The sequence below is a fragment of the Macadamia integrifolia genome, chromosome 9, assembly GCF_013358625.1.
Source record: "Macadamia integrifolia cultivar HAES 741 chromosome 9, SCU_Mint_v3, whole genome shotgun sequence".
NCBI lineage: Eukaryota > Viridiplantae > Streptophyta > Magnoliopsida > Proteales > Proteaceae > Macadamia > Macadamia integrifolia.
The window spans coordinates 19487153-19504521 of record NC_056565.1 but is presented as its reverse complement, the minus strand read 5'-3'; the positions used below and the strand labels follow the sequence as shown (position 1 = coordinate 19504521).

At 36.6% G+C, this 17369-nt stretch overlaps 1 protein-coding gene across 1 annotated transcript; it reads right to left on the bottom strand.

Annotated features, from left to right (window-relative positions):
- Positions 1-3412: 3412 nt before the first annotated feature.
- Positions 3413-4522, bottom strand: LOC122088221 (fruit protein pKIWI501). Its single transcript, XM_042657410.1, has 2 exons — positions 4361-4522; positions 3413-4237 (listed from the first exon to the last, which is right to left on the bottom strand). Exons 1-2 carry the CDS (start codon positions 4373-4375, stop codon positions 3764-3766), a joined length of 489 nt encoding a protein of 162 aa, XP_042513344.1. The 5' UTR covers positions 4376-4522; the 3' UTR covers positions 3413-3763.
- Between the last annotated feature and the right edge of the window lie 12847 nt (positions 4523-17369).

Sequence of the window (17369 nt, the reverse complement as noted above, 5' to 3'; positions counted from 1 at the left end):
AAATCAACCCAAGTGACACACATTTTTTTTTTCTTTTTTTTGCTATTACTTTCTGCCCATGGGACTTTACTCACACACACTAGAGGGGAAGGAGGGAACACATATGACAGGAGTCGATCCTTAGATCATTCACACTCCTAGTTCCTCCTCTTCAAGCAGAGGTTGCAACCAGTGCACTATGCACTAGATCCATGGCACAGAGAGAGAGAGAGAGAGAGAGAGAGAGAGAGAGAGAGAGAGAGAGAGAGAGAGAGAGAGAGAGAAGCAATGCATCCCCCCCCCTTTTTTTTGTGTGTGTTAACCAAGGTGTCTAGGCCAGCTTACACACACCTCAACTAATCCTTAGGGAGACTAGTGCAACAACCCCCCGCCATGTTTTCCAATTAAATTGCAGATGCACGGATGGAGAATCGAACTTGAGAACATGCGCCTATCCACACAATCCTCAATGCATCCCCCTTTAAGCCTAAGCCTATTGATACATGATTTTAGATTATCAAGCTTGATTACTTGGTTTTCATAAGTTTATTTTTACCCTTAAAAGGGGAGAAATATCTTAATCAATACATAAATAACTAAAGCCCCATGATTGATGGTCTTAATGAATGGAGCCCATTCTGGGTATATAACAAAGAAATCCATCCAACCAAGGAAGTTCCCTGGTCACATGCATAGTAAATGTCACCTGAACCTGCCCAGTTGTAAATGGGCTCTAATGTGGGCCACTAAACTTTCCTTATTTTAGTGGGTTGGGCTTAATCCTTTTAATGAGAAGTCCTGGCATTAGGTGGATCTGTTAAGTGATGTTTACTTGCGACAGTTTTCTCAAGAAATACGCAAAACCTCATTTTTAAGTAAGAATTCTAAAACTATTTTTCAGGCAGATAAATATTTCAAAACCATGAGAATAACTGACTATGTCCTGATTTTGGAGAATTAATTTTAAGAAAAAAAAAGTTTCTAAATAGACGAGATAACTACAGAGTTTCTCTAGTCCAACACTAAATTTTACAGTGTGGAAGGATGATGTGGTAATTCTGACATTAAGAATATCTAGGAAATTGTCTATATCAACAAGAAGCCAAATTTAAACACAAATTCCAAATTTCATTAGGAGTTTATGAAGTTTCATGATTCCAAAAGTTTACCAGATGTAGTCACATGCAAGTAGGGATTGATCCGTGACTTAGAATCATATTTTATTCATGGGGTTTATCTTCAATGGAACTTATGTGGTGTGAAAAAAAAGGGATATGTCCCTAATCTTTCATTCATTGATTGTGCAATATCCACCAATCAATTTTTTTTTTTGGATTTGTTTTTATGTTTCTAAATTCTATAGAATTTTATAAATTAAGTATATATTGCAAGGAATTTTCTTGATATTCATTACTTTTTTACATACATTATGAATCATCACTTGTCCAATACATCTCCCATTAAGCCTAGGCCTAAGCATAAGCCTATTGATATATGGTTTAAGATTATCATTTCATGGTTGATTTGTTGATTTTAATCGGTTTATATTACCCTTAAAAGAAATTTTTTTTTTTTTTGGTAGATAATGGAACAAAGTTTTCTGTCCACGAGTGGCTACTCTGCCACAGACATAGGGGTTGTGAAATGATAATCCTATCCCTCCTAAGTCACTTACCCCTATGTTTGGGCGCAGGGGCCCTCTCGCTGAAAAAAAATCCGCCCATAGATAATACATTGCACATTTATATTTTTCTTTAACTGAAAAAAAAAAAAATAATATATAGATAATCAGAAGACTTTGATTAATGGTCTTAATCAATGGAGACTGTGGCCTGTGGACGTATAACAAGCAAATCCATCCAACCAAGGAAGCTTCCTGGTCACATGCATGGTCACCTGAACCTGCCCAATTAATAAATGGGCTCCTATGTGGGCCACTATGCTTCCCTATATTGAATGGTCTGGGCTTAAGCAAGCAAACCAGCTCCAATCCTTTTAACGAGAAGTCCTGTATTAGATGCATGAGTGGATCTGTTAGTGATGTTTAATTGCGAGTTTTCTTAAGTAATACACAAAACCTGCATTTAAATAAAGAATTCTAGCACCATTTTTCAAGATAAATATTTTAAAACCATGAGACTACCTGAGTCCTGGTTTTGGTAAAGAACTACATTTTTCTAATTTGGCAAGACTAAAGAGTTTCTTTAGTTTAACATCAATTTTGCCATGTGGATAGGTGATGTGGTAATTTTGACTGTATTATTTTTTCAATGAATTTTCAAAAAATTTATTCCCTTAATTAACTCCATTTTTTGTTAGAAATTTGATATGTGCATAAGGGTCTTTGGAGTCTATATGTCCATTTTTTTTTATTAAAAAAAAAAATGTGTTCACAAAAATGTATAATTCATGTGGGGCCAGTTTTTAATATAGATTAAATGAAAAAAGGAAAAAAAAAATGTATGAGCACTCACATTTTGTAATAGGGCATGCGAAAGATTCTGCACATAAATAATGTGTGATATTTTGCCCAAAAAACTAGGTATCGGAAAGAAGAAAAGCCTTTGCTTGTAAAACCCTCTATGGTACAAATTTGTATAAACCTTCATATAAGTTTGCACTTAAGAAAAAAGAACGAGAGAGGAAGGGAGGGGGGAGGGAAGGATCTATAAAAGAGATCTCATTTGCAGGTCAATTTCTCTGGTACTTTTCATGACATACATTATCTATCGAAAAGGAATTGAACCTTTTCTTCGAAATCCCTTCAATCGTAAAACCACTAGGTCATTCATTTTGAATCCTTTGATGTTTGTTAGTTCCAGTTTGTTGTTCTCTCCACTTCCAAAGTTGCCATCTTGGATTATGGTCCTTTGATTCCAAGAGATGCCATTTCATTAATAGTTCATGAAGTTTCATGACATTGTGAGTTTCAAATATAAAAAGTTTTTACGAGATGTAGTCTTATGCAATTAGTGATAATTTCTTCAGAAAGTTACATCTAAAAGCCTTTATGTGGTTCAAAAAATTATGATTTACCACAAGGACTAATTTTTTCCTTCACCCATGGTGAGGATTAAGTAGAGAATCTCTCCATCTTTACAGCAAAAAAAAAATAGAGAGAGAGAATCTCTCCATCAAAAGTGATCTGGTAGTATAATTAGACCGTAGACTCATCATTAACTCTCACCAGACAATTCTCCTTTCAAAGGTGTTTGGTATGATTTCTAACTCTTTATTTCTATTTAAGGCAACGTGACATGCCAGGCACAAACATTCCCAATGCATGTGAAACCACATGATGCACAGCAAGCAATACCATAGGCTTTTTAATAAGAAATGGTTCATCAACACCATCAGACGGTCTTGATTCACTTATTCAAATATTATATTATATTTAGCAGAATGCTTCACAAAGATGAAACATTCCATAAAATTCACTGAATAATAATAATATTTTATTACTATTATTATACTCTATATTAACTTACATCATAAACACCAAATCTACCTTACTTGGATCCAACAAAGCAACACTACGCACCACATGGCAGAAAAGATATACAACTCATCTTCCAACAAAAGTTTGCCACGTAGACACTGATATGTGATTTGTGGGCCCAAGAGGTTTATTACTATTCCTAGCTTCCAATAGGTTCCCCACTCTACCTACATCTTATCTTAGAAAGATCCAAATTAATATATCACTATCAAACCACCACATAAGCAGTCTAAACCAAAGAACTACCCCACACTGTCACTCTCACATTTGCATCTCCATAGTATTCTATTCCTCTGTCTTCTCCACTGGAGTTTCAGTGCTCACTTCCTCTTCTTTGGCTCGAGTCTCCTCCGGTGGAGCTGTCACTACCTCGCCGGAATCTTTGGCTTCTTCCTTGGTCTCCTCCACTACCACAGGTGGCTCTGCTGCAGGCACCTCCTTCTCCTCTTCTTCTTTGGTCTCTGCCACTGGCTCTTCCTTAGTTGCTTCTTCTTTAGCTTCCTCTTTTGCTTCTTCCACTACTTCCTTAGGTGCTTCATCAACTACAGGAGCAGCTGTTTCCTCACTCACCACATCAACTGTTACTTCCTTTGGTTCTTCCTCTGCCACTGGCTCTGGTGTTACTGCAGTTTCTTCTGTGGATGGCTCTGCAACTGTCTCCGGTGATGCTGCAACTTCTTCTTTGGTTGGCTCTTCAGTCTTACTCAACTCCTCAGGAATAGACTCCTTCTCTGGTAATGCAGTTGTCGCTTGTGCTACCTGTCAAAAGATGAGTATAACAAATCAGATCATCATTTAAAGATCAACCCAGTTCATTTCATACAAAACTGTTAAATGGGTTTCTTGAAGAATTGAATAAAAACCATGGGTTTAGATTGTTACCTCAGCAGTGGCCATTGGAACTCTAAAGGGAAGAAAGTGTAGAACACAACAACAGAACTAGAAGAAGATTGAAAGAATGGAGTTACAGGCAAGGAAGATGAACTGTAATGGTGAATTGAGTAAAGAGATGATCTATGAGAGAGGTATTTATAGAGATTAGAGAGGCCTAGAATTGATTGAGAGAGAGAGGTAGTTGTCTAGGTGGTAAGAATTAAAGGGAGAATAAAATAGTGTTTGGTCACATACCCAAAGAATCTTAGCAAATTGAGATATAATATCAGTGATGACATTGAGGGCATTGGAATGGGTAGTAGCAATCTTAGAGAAAGTATTAATGGTAGATTGGTTGATGGGTCGATGGATGAGTTTTCTAATGGTAATTATTGTAACTTTTTGTACAAATCGAGCTGGAAATGCCAAATGGTGGTGGGTGTTTTCAGCACATCCATCATAGGTTTTCTTTGAGTGTGTGACTGTGTTTTGTGCGGTAGGGTTTGTAGGTAACTTACCATCATGCCATGCACTTGATCTAGATCTATAAACAGAATAGAAAATTATTATTATTTTTTTTTTAAAGGCCACCTTCTAATTAACCCTAAATTAAGGTAAAATCAGAATTACACTTAATATGTCCATTAAATTTCTTGGTCCACTTAATCTATTATAGGTTTTTTTTTTTGGTCAGAATCTATTATAGTTACTGGGTGGTGAGACTTGTAATCACAATTAAATGACTGAAATGCCACTGTGGTGAGACTTATAATCACAATTAAATGACTTGACATTATGATTGGATTTCAACTAGAACAGTGAATGTCATCAATATTAATTTCAATTCCCAATTTTGAAGGTTCAAAATATATTTTTTCAGTCCAATCAGAATTATCAGATCTTACAAATTAAGAGGTTTTAATTTCACCGTGGGTAAAGAAAAATTCAGTCCAATAATATCTACTTTGTATTTTTTGGAATAGAAACTTGAAGGTGCAAAGCAAGGAAATCCTTTGAGGATTATCAGAATAATTATCACATGGCAACATCTTCTGCCCAATATGCTGTTGTGCATGCCATAATCTTCTTCTTCTTCCTTTTTTTTTTTTTTTTTTCCCAACAATATCTCTTCTTTTTATTTGTAATAAATTATAATTTTATTTTAAGTGTAAGTTAATTATATATACTAATATAATGTTTCAAAATTTCTAACAAGGTCAAATCTGTTTGACAAAACAAATATTCAAGCCCTAAATTTGCAAAGCAACTTATTCAAAAGATAATCAAATTGTAAATCCATTCAATAAGGGAGGGTATTTCTTGCCCGATAATAGGGATCACGTAGATAGAAAACACCCAATGAGTGTATTCTATCAGTTCAATCAATGAAGGGTAGAATGATCAATTTAATCTATGAATTTATTATGAATTTTTATCCTTTATTGTTTATAGTCTGAAATACTCTTTTTTTTTTTTTTTTTTATCGATTTAAAGGATGAGATATGATGAATATAGAGATTTTTTCCTTGTGGAGAGAAATTATCCAAAAAAAAAATATCATTTGACATGTAATTATGTAATTGAACTATAAAATTAAAAATCTTTGAGACAGAACAGTAGTTTTTCTGTACAATCGTGAAAGCCAAGGGTTAATGCTCCAATGAAGTTAAAATGTTAATTTTCCTTTTTTTTTTTAAATTAATGAATAAATAATTAATTTCTCATAATCTTCCGTTTTAGCCAGTGTACCAAATGGGGTTGGCTGCCATTTTCTTTTTCTGATGTGATACGGACGTAGACCAAACTCCAAGGGGGCTCAGAAGCGGCAAATGCAAGGGCGGTGACTACTGGGTCCCACCTACCCACCGATTTCCATAATTAGCTTCATTGAACCTACACGAAAGTGCTGATGTGGCATTTTGCTACAGTGCCCGTCGCTCGGAAAACGACCTTTTAAGTCCTTTGGATCCCTCCAGTGGTCCCCACGGGGACAGTTTAGAGTGTTAGACACTTAGACCACCTTAAAGGCTTAAAGGGTTCGTGAATCATGACCCACTTATCACCGTCGGATATGCCATTTCCAAACAAAGTCGATAGTTTTTCATCGTCCGTTGTCTTCTGTTGAAACTTTACCAAATCATAGAGAATTTACAACAGTACCCTTCCAATAACGATCGACAAGAAAGATTGGATTCATTACATGTCATTGTGGGCCTGTAACAGGATTCTGTTCTCCTATCGCAATAGAGATTGCAGCTCAAATTCAACGCTATGGAACGTCCTGGCATACAATTCAACAAGTGGATATGCACCTTGAGACACTTCAAGATATTGAATCTAACTTGTCGCCTCTATTACACAATAGAGGAGCCCCGCACCCCATAACATACCAAAATAATTTCATTGAGATATCACCATAATATATAAAAAACCAATGGATAATAACGAAGGCTACTAACAAGTAACATCCTCCCAATTGGGGCTGTCAATTGACGATCTTGGTCAGATCTAATCGATTTTCATCATTTTAAGATTCCGCACTAAGATAACACTATTTAGAGATAATATTTTTTGTCTGAGAGCAAAACGTTTGCTAACACCTCTCATTCTCTATCTCTCTCCTTCGGGCAAATAGATCATTCCCTGTGAGAAAAAGCTAAGTCAAGTATATGACACTATTGGTTAATCGAATTGGGCTTGAGATAGAAACTGCTTACTAATGTTCAATTTAGTCAAGTGGGTCCAATCGAGTTAATTAATTCAATCCATAATATATGAAAAGAGGAAAAAACTAAGCTCAATAATTGTATGTGATCCCAACATGCATATGTCTGATTGGAGAGTCATTTGAGAAGATTCCAATACACAAAACAACCTCAAATTTCTTTTTTTTTTTTAGTACAAACCAACTATTTTTTTTTTAACACAAACCAACGATGATTACACCATGCAAAACATTCTTCTTTCCTTTAATATAATCTTATTACGAATAACTGAATAAGTAATCTTTTTTTTTTTTTCTACAAAGAATAAGTAATATTATTGTAGATCTCGATGCAAATTTATGAATATAGTAGTGAAGTCAGGCTTCGTACGTAGAGCATCTTTTTTGTGATTAAAAAAACACAGAAATTACGTGGAGCAACGTTGATTGATATAGCCATTTCATTTCTGTTCCGTGCCGTCTCAGGCTCTCTCAAAGAGATCGAGCGGTCCCATGTTGAAATTGGAACTTGTGACACTTCCTGTTGGACCTCTCTCTTTCTCTCACTATTTTTATTTTTCTTAGTGTGGCCCTGTGGGGTCCTCTCCCTAGGTTTGGGCATTGGAGTAAGAAAGGTTTTTGGAAAAAAACAGATCAGTGCCACGGTGTAAAGTAGAGGACGGCGGCTGAGCGATTAGGAACCGGGATGTGATATTGTGATGGCTTCTAGTACGGCGTGGGCCCACCAAAGTATTATAGAGTACAGAAATTTTCATATATTAACGTTTGGCTCTGCGGGCCCACTGTCTCCTCGAATGGGATGAGATCATTCGTTCATTCCATGTGTATCCTCTCTGTCCTGTTCCCCTGAAGTGAGAGAAGACCCATTTTCGGTCTATGAAAATGGTGGTGGTTCCAGACTGCCTCCTATTGCCCACCTGGTTTGATTATCCATTTTACTTTTGGGTAAAGATTTTTCATTATTTAGAGCAAAGTTTTACTTCATGTGTTTGGTAGTCATGAGGAGGAAAGAAAATAAATGAAAAAAAAAAATTCAGAAAAAAAAAGAAAAAGAAAAAATAAATGAAATAGAATAATGAGAAAATAAAAAAAATATGTGTATTTGATTGTCATTAGAAGAGAAGAAAATATAAGAAATAAAAAAGTTTTTGTATTTTCTCATATTTTCTTATGTTTTTTATAAGAATTTTATTTCGAAAGTAAAAGAAAACTTCACAATTTCAAAGGGGAATTTTGAAATTCAAAAGCTGAATCCTCTCCTGAATCATGACATGGCAAGCACAAAGAAAAAATCTTAAATCATCTTTTCTTTTCTTTTCTCCTCTTCTATTGGCTACAAAAGGCTGTGTTTGGTAATCAAGAGAAGAAAAGAAAAAAAAAATCTAGAAAAGAGAAGAAAAAAAAAAGAATGGAAAAAAAATGAAATGGTAATAAAATAAAAAGAATATATTTGTTTGGTTGCCATTAAAAGAAAAAAAAAAGTTCTTATATTTTTTTCTGTTTTTGGCAATTTTTTTTTTTTAGCAAAAGAAAATTCACCATTCCCAAGGTGAACTTTAAAATTCAAAAAATAATCTTCTTTTGATTCAGAACATTTCAAACACAAAGAGAATTTCTTAAACTAAGAAAAAGTACAATTTTTATACTTTCTTTTCTTTTTTCTTTATTCTTTTTCTTCCCTTCTCTTCTCTTGATTATCAAACACAGCTTATTGTCTAGGTTGCACATCGTGGCCTTAGGAAAATTCGATTCTATTATTTATTATGGGATAAGATTTTATTGAGCGAAAGACATAAATGAGGCATAGATGAGTATACTAATGTGATAAAATAGTATTATGTAGCGGAGAGGCAGTAAAGTCATTTCATATGAAAAGAAAACAGTCATTCAAATTTTTTTAGATAAAATTAGATATTGAAAAGTTGTCATCATAGTTTAAAAAATTGGTACTGGATCAAGCATATTAGTCAATTTTTATTGATGTTAGAGGGGATATTTATACCGGCCTGATCCTATATTAGTGAAATGGTTATAGTTAGAGGTAATCCGGAGGTAATTATATTGAAACAATATTTTTTGTGAAGAGGAAGGATTCAGATCCTCTCCAACGTGGAGGTATACCCTAAGGAGTTTTCAGCTATCGAATGCGTATTAGGTTCTTTTTTGTGCAAGAGAGAATCAAAATCCAAATAAAAATACAACTCGTCCATGTTCCCATACCCAAACACAACAACCCTTGGTTTGAAGGAGTTAATTAGGGGTGTTTTTTATAAGCATCCTGGTTAGGAGCTATGTATGGAGAACATAATGGGTGGTGTTGTTTCTCTCATAATTTTTAATCAAAACTGAGGCCAAGACCATCCGGCTCAAGAACGTATTCCCATCTCTCTCTCTCTCTCGCCCTTTTGGGTCTTGGGTTACTTTCCGTTCTATGATGTGGGGCCAGTTTATAGCTAACCCACATCATTTCCTTCACTTGTGTATCCACTTTTTCATGGTAGTAAGTGGAATTGTCAATGGAATCGATTTCCATGGATTCAGATGCAACTAGAATCAACAGAATCCTAGAAATCAATTATGATTTGGTAGATTCTGATCCCATTTGGCTGAAATCGATAATTTGATTTTGATTACTCGTTTGAAGATACAGCAGAAGCTAGCGCACTATGCCCAGCGGCTGAAACAACTTTTTCAATCTATCATATTACTATTTCCTTTTGGATTTTTGATTTTGGCCACTTTCCGTTTTATGATGTGGGACCAGTTTATACCTCTCATAGGGGTGTCAATCCGTCGGGCTGGACCGGTCTCAGTCGGGCTTAATTCGGCCTAGTGGGCCTATGTCCTCAGATCATGATCTATCTATTTAAGGAATGAGTCGGTCTTAGCCGGTGTCATGTTAGGCTCGGTCAAGTTCCAAGCTTTAATCGGACTTATCATAATCAAGTTAATCAGACTATAATCGAGCCTTAAATGAGATAATATACCAATAAAGCTTTAAACGGGCCTTAAACAATCTTTACTTTTCTTATATTGAAGATACTTTAATTTATTTTGTTAAATCATTACCAATTTTGAAAATATATTATACTTAATTACAATCAATAATTGATAAAAAAATATCAATATATACCTATTCTATGCCGAAAAAATCAAAATACCTATATAAAATATCGGGCTAATCGTGTCGATCTGAGTCGGGCTTGTAAACGGTTTGGGCTGATCAGGAGACACATCGGGCTTACCCCTTGCACCGTGTACTACCTATTTATAAACAGGTCGGGCTTAAGCAAGACAAGTTTATTAATCCGGCCGGTCTAGGTTGGGCCATAGACATGTTGGGCTCGGTCAGGCCTACTGGTGCGGGCTTGGAATTGACACCCCTACCTTTCAACATCAACTCCTTTGCTTTTGTTCCCATTTCTCATTTAAACATGGTTCAAATAAGCATAATCGAGATCTTCTAAAGAGCTTGGGCTTAACGCATCACAGTTTCATCAACTTGCTAAGTATTTATCATTTTCATAGATTCTTATCTAGTCAGAATGATCCAGTTGATTCTAATCCAATTTGGTTGAAACTGTAATTCAATTCTGATTCTTCAAACAATGAAGTAACACCGTCATGTCAACATGGCATCAAACAAAGCTACTTGGAAGACATGGGTACTAGTGCACCCCACTCCAACAGTTCATAAAACCTTTTCCTATCTATTATAATGGGCAAAAGAACGTTACCCGTTGGTACAGGAGAGCAAGGCCAATGTGAGGGGTGCACGAGCATCTTCAATGCATGGGCAGCACGATCTTTCAATACCTGTTATATCTATGCATAGACACATGCAATAAGGTAGCCCACTTTTTTCGCTATTATACATGGAGAGAGAGAGGGTTCCCTAAAAGGCAACATGGTCACTACACCAGCATGTGGACCAATAGGGGCACTAGTAGAAGTATCAACAGGGATGAAATTTTTGCCTTCCATGAGGGATGGAACAATCATTTTGACCACCATTGTGTTAGGGTGTAGAGGTCACAATGCCTTAGGTGTTTTTTGTATTTCCTGTTTGTTTTTGGGTTACATTCAGTTTAATGGTATGGGGCCAATTTATGCCTCACCCACATTCTCTCATTTGATTGTGTACCCACTTATCTAGGGGTCTTAATTCTAGGCCCACACCAGTAGGCCCGACAGCCCACCAGTCAAGCCCGAAACTGGCCTGACCCGTTTAATAAACAAGTAGGGCTTAGGCCCAACCAAATGGTCATTCCCAGTGCAAAAGCCTTACTCATTGGTCACCCGATTGGGATCGACCAATTAAGCCCAACATAAACCTATTTGAAATTCCTATTCTACCCCCAAACCATAAAGAGTAAGCATACGACAAGGAATAGCCAAGGCAGAGTGGAATTAATACTTACAGAACACCACAATTGACAATTTGGAGATTGCAAAAGAGTGCTAAGAAAGAAGAGATTATTCAAAAAATAGATTGAGAAGAAACTTTAGATGAGCAAAACTCAACATCATTGGAAATGAATCGGTAACTCTTCTATTTGGGTGGAGATTGCAAAGAGAGGAACCTTTGCTCATGGTGTTAAAACAGGATATGTTGGAAGAGAAGATTTACACAACAGATTAAATAAAACACCACTTTTTCTTTTTTGGTAAAAGTCCATAATTAAGCGCATTGGGGCAAAGAATAAATACAGTTTAAATAAGCCCATGAAACAATAATGCCCATTAAATAACCGACCTATGGCTTTTTCTTTTTTCTTTTTTGGTGAGAAAAGATATATGCATTATAACGTGTAAACAGTGGGGGAGGGAGATTACATAAATCGACCAACCACTGAGTTGAGTTCTGCCAAACAGTTGCACACGGCTACAAACAGGCCTTCCTAGCTAGAGAGTCCGCCACAAAATTGGAGTTTCTACTCTCTAGGGATGTATTCAAAGCTGCAGGAGGCAAAGTAGGATGATATGTGAAGGATATCCAAAATTATAGGCTGAGATGACGATGGTGGAGCTTTTTCAGGATTGAGGAGATAGGAGATTAGCTCCTGAGAGTCAGATTCCACCAGAATATAGTCGTAGCCTTCAGATAGCCCAAGCAGAAGGGCAGTGCGCATTGCCAGCGATTCTCCTTGAAGGCTGCAGTCAAAAGAAGTTGGCTCTGAACTTGCGAGTAAGGCAGCACCCATGTGATTAGCCCGCTAGCCTTTGAGTTATGTCTTGGGGAGGCATGAGAGTTTAGCTTGATATGGGATGGGGGGCGGGGGGGGGGGGGGAGAGATGAGGAACAAGTAGAGGTATGGATGGAGGGTTGAGGCTGATGTTGGAGTTGGGAGGGTGGCTTCTTGCCATAGTGAATTCGGCGTGGGCTTTAGTTGCCAGCTTAATAACTGCCTCGAGGGACCAGTTGTCCTTTCCAAGAGTAAATTCGTTCCTAGCTCTCTAGAGGTACCATGCCACAGAACTATGGCTCGAAAACATACTTTTCAATGAGGCTCCGTTTGCTTGCAAGGGGTATTTAAAGGGAAGGGAAGTGAAATTTTCTTACTTAAAAAATGAATGTTCATAATTATTACTCCATGTGATTCAGTGTGATTATATAAACTACTTGATTTTTTAAACCATATTTGGTAATGATACATTTTACATGTAATTTTTATTTTACATATTATAGCAAAGGGTTTTGGATGTAAAGTAAAGTGAAATTTTATAACCAAATATAGAATGATTTGACGTAATGATATAGTCACATAGTGTAATGATTACATATATTTATTTTTTAAGTATGGAAATTTCACTTCCCTTCCATTAATTCCCCTTGCAACCAAACATAGCCGGATGTAACAGAATTATGCCCATTAAAGGCAGTTTCATTTTTTTTTTTTTTTTGGAGAGGCCCATTGACAAGGACTCATACAGCCCATTCATTTAGCTTTTTAAAATAATGCCCATCACTTACTTGTATCTTTAATCAAGGCCCATACTGATTATTTTAGAAAAGCCCATAAGGGCTTGCTATCAAGACGAAAGGAGGAAATGGAGTTTCGATAAAAGAGAATAAGAACAAAAGAAAAATCAAATAGAACCAATCGAATCATCACTTGCTCGCAAGAAATTAACATTCTTCATCATGAAAGAAGCCTCAAAAAAATTTTTTTTTTTGGTTAAGAAAAGAAAATGTCTCAATTGTTCAACTAAATATAATCAAATTCTTGAGTGCTTAGATGTGGATAGTGATGGAGCAACTAAAAGTCTTATTTGTTCAACTAAAATTCATTATATTCTTCAGTGCTTCGATGTGGATAGTGAGAGCAAGTGAGTAATTGGTCTCATGATCCCACCCTCTTCATCGAGTTGGTAGATAGTCGTCTTTCATAGGAACTTAGCCATCATCTATGCCACTCACATGATTAAAGTTCACACCATTGTAGGTCAGTCTAGATAAAAAGACGTACACGACACATGAAAAAAATAGACCTAGATAAAAAGACGTCCATACTTCAGCTCCACTTTCCGATATATGTGGACGTACACGACACATGAAAATGGATGGAACATCTCACCCATCATGCCTGAGATGTCTTCTTCAGCCAATGATACCATCTTTGATTTTGAGGGTGTAAAACGAATACAATCTTTGACTCTGAGGTGCAAAACAGGGCGTCCCCCATTTTATCTTGACAAATTGCACCTCTATTGGCCCACAATAGCAGTGGACCATCTGTATATTCAATTGACAAGAGCTGCAGCCTTGTCTCTACTGCTATTCAAGGGTAGCTGCGGGGGTGGAGCAGCAGCGGTGGAAGCATGGTTTGAGGAATCGGATTGATGTCACCCTTGATCGATAAAGGGTAAAAGGGTAAAAAAAAAATGAAATCAGGGGTATGTTTATCTGATTTAGGCTGATTTGCTGATTTGGATTGACATCGATCTTGGATGATCTCATTCTTGATACCAAGTTCTCGAACCTTGGCCAGAAGTGTTTTGCGGTATCTCTGTTTCTTCCGTCGCCCCCTCATCCTCCTCCCACCCCCCCCTCTGTTGTAACACCTAGGGGTAAAATAGGGCTAGGATGAGCCAAAGTTCTTAAAACCCCAGCCTAATCCTAGGTCCCCAAAACTCAATGCAGTCCCAATCCAACTCTTTCGGGCTTATGCCTACACCCAACCTTACCCTAATTAACCCTGATTGGGCTGGGTTGGCCATAATTGGTCCTGATTTTTCCTAGGATCGGGCTAATTTTGATTGACCATGTTTTGACCATTTGTGTCCTTAGATGATATCTACTAATGTTTGAGTGCTCTAGCATGATATTGCAATTTCAATATCTTTTCACCACCAAAATATCTTCATGAGCCATTCTCATTGGACTTAATAAACTTGGGTTCTTCAGATATTGAAGGGCTGCTGAGGAGATAAATGTTCTTGAGAATGCTACCAATCTTGAGCTTCGTCTCTTGCACCCTATGAGAGAGAGAGAGAGAGAGAGAGAGAGAGAGAGAGAGAGAGTAAAAGGAATTAATTAATTACATGTTATAAGGGGAATGGAATTACAAAACGGAATGAGATTCGTTACCTTCCGTTTTTGTTGGAATCTTTTCTTTTTTCAAAATATTTGAAAAGGAGGATAACATCAAAGAATCAGGAACATGTTCATCGTACAAGAACAATCTCGTATGTCCCTGATCCTTGGATTTGGAATCTATTAAATAAAGACAAAGAAGTGAATTTCAAATCCATGAACCAAGGACGTACGAGATTGTTATGTGAACCTAAACCGGTCTCAACAACAAATTTTCATTCCATCAAGACCTTAATAGATGCCGATATGTGAGTGTACATGAATTGAGACTCCTACTTCACTCACATTTAAGTCCGGTGAATCTTCAGGTAAGTGAAGTGGGAGCCCTAATTCATATATGCTCACACATCGACACCATTGAAAGTCTTGACGGAATGGAAAGCCAACTGATTCTTCCAACTGATTCCATTCCTCTTTTATAATTCCATTAATTCCTCTCTCTCTCTCTCTCTGCCTTTTCTTCTTATATGCAATTTGTAAATATCCCATGTGCTACCTAGAAAGTGCAAGAACAAAATAAAAAAAAATAAAAAAAATCATAACACTTCAAGTTCTAGATTTTTTTTGACAAAACTCAGAAGAAATGTTTTGAAAGTGCAAAAGAAGCAAGAAAATAGAAGTGTCATATGATAAGTTCATCACAAAAAGCTTCTGAAAGGGGTTTCGAGCAGATCCTAAGATGAGATCTACTAATGTTTGGGTGCTCTAGCATGATATTGCAATTTCAGAATCTTTTCACCACCAAAGTATCTTTACAAGCCATTCTCACTGGACTCAATAAACTTGAGTTCTTCAAATATTGAAGGAGGAGTCGGCTGCGGAGATAAATGTTCTTGAGAATGCTATTGTTCTTGAGCTTCATCTCTAGCACCCTATGAGAAAGAAGAAGGGGGAAAGAGAGAGAGAGAATAAAAAAAGAAATTAATTGGGTTTTATAAGAGGAATGAAATTACAAACGGAATGAGATTAGTAACCTTTCATTTTTATTGGAATCTTTTTTTATTTCTTTTTCAGAATATTTGAAAAGGAGTATAACATCAAAGAATTTGGAATAGATTCATCATACAAGATTGTTCTCGTACGGCATTGGTCCATGGATTTAGAATCTCTTAAATAAAGAGATAGAAAGTAAATTTCAAATCCACAAACCAAGGACGTAAAAGATTGTTTTGTGAACCTGAACCGATCTCAACAGCAATTTTTTATTCCATCAAGACCTTAACAGATGCCAATGTCTGAGTGTACTTGAATGGCTGAATTTGAGACTCTCACTTCACTCACGTGAAGATTCACCGAACTCATTTTCTTCTAAGGCTCCATTTGTTTCGACGTAAAACAATCGGTAATACAAATTTTACTGTACTTATATTTTCCCTTGTTTGTTTTGTCTTTTGGAAATTTTTCTTTTGGTAAAATTTTACCAAAATGTACACATTCACCGGAAAAGAGGCCAACAAATTTTATGTCCAAAAGGACCGGAAAACAGCTCATAAAATAATGCTCGATAAAATCGAGAAAGAAAAAAAAAAAAAAAAAATGACGCGAGGGCATCTATCTTCCGCAATGGGAGAGACGATGGGTTTGTAGTCAGGACGACATCAACAACCTTCGTTCAAGCAGACACTCACACCTTTAGAGAGCTCGTGCAGAAAGTCACTGGTGCCAGCGACGATTTGCAACAAAAGCTTCCAATAACATTTCCACAGCGAGATTCTCTTCAAGATTGTCACTTTCTAGTGACATCGTAGCGCCTTGACGATCAGCTTTCAAGCTTCAAGAGAGGAGATAGAACATGAGAAAGCTCGAAATCAAGCTCGGCCTTACTTTGATTCGAAGCCCACCTTACTCACCCCAACAAATCAAAACCCAAACCCACTTGGCTGAGTCGCCGGTGCCAAGTCCGGTGACCCCACTTGGCTCCGACACTTTGTCGTCCAATATTCAGGTTTCTGGGTTTCTCAGTTTCTGAGTTGCTGGCTCTTATTCTTCGACTCTGATTTCTCACTAGTCAATTTCTTTGTGGAAATGTATGGCATAGTATAGAATTTCTATGACTTTCATGCTTGGAATTTGATCTAGGTTTCTAAATATATTATCTTTTGTTTCAATCGAGCAACCCAACCAAACAAAGTCATAGCCTAAATGATCAAACCGTCTCTCTTTCATCACTTTACTAATTTTTCTTAGGGAAAAAAAAAAAAAAAAATCTACTACTTGGGAGGCTTAAATTCATTGTAGGTGTGAATGTATGCTTGAATGGTGGGTTTTCTGTGAGGAATTTCATCGAAATATATATAGTCGATACTAAGGGCCCGTTTGATAACGTTTCTGCCGTTTCTATTTCAAGAAACGACAGAAACATAAATTTCCGTTTCTAGAAACAGAAACGGAATTGAAGGTGTTTGATGAGTCATGTTTTTAGAAGTCGATGGTAACCAGTGAAAGAATTGCTACAAGTCGTTTCTAGAAACGGTGAAACAAATTGAACTTGTTTCGCCTGGGTCGTTTCTTGAATTATAAATAAGTAAAAATTTCTATTTCTATTTCTATTTTTAAAATAAGTGAAACGGAACAGTTTTATCAAATGTTTTTTGCTCCGTTTCTGTAGTTTCTGGAAACAGAAACGGTAGAAATGCGTTTCTTGATACGTTATCAAACGGGCCCTACTAATCTCTTTACAGTGAGCATATCTTTAA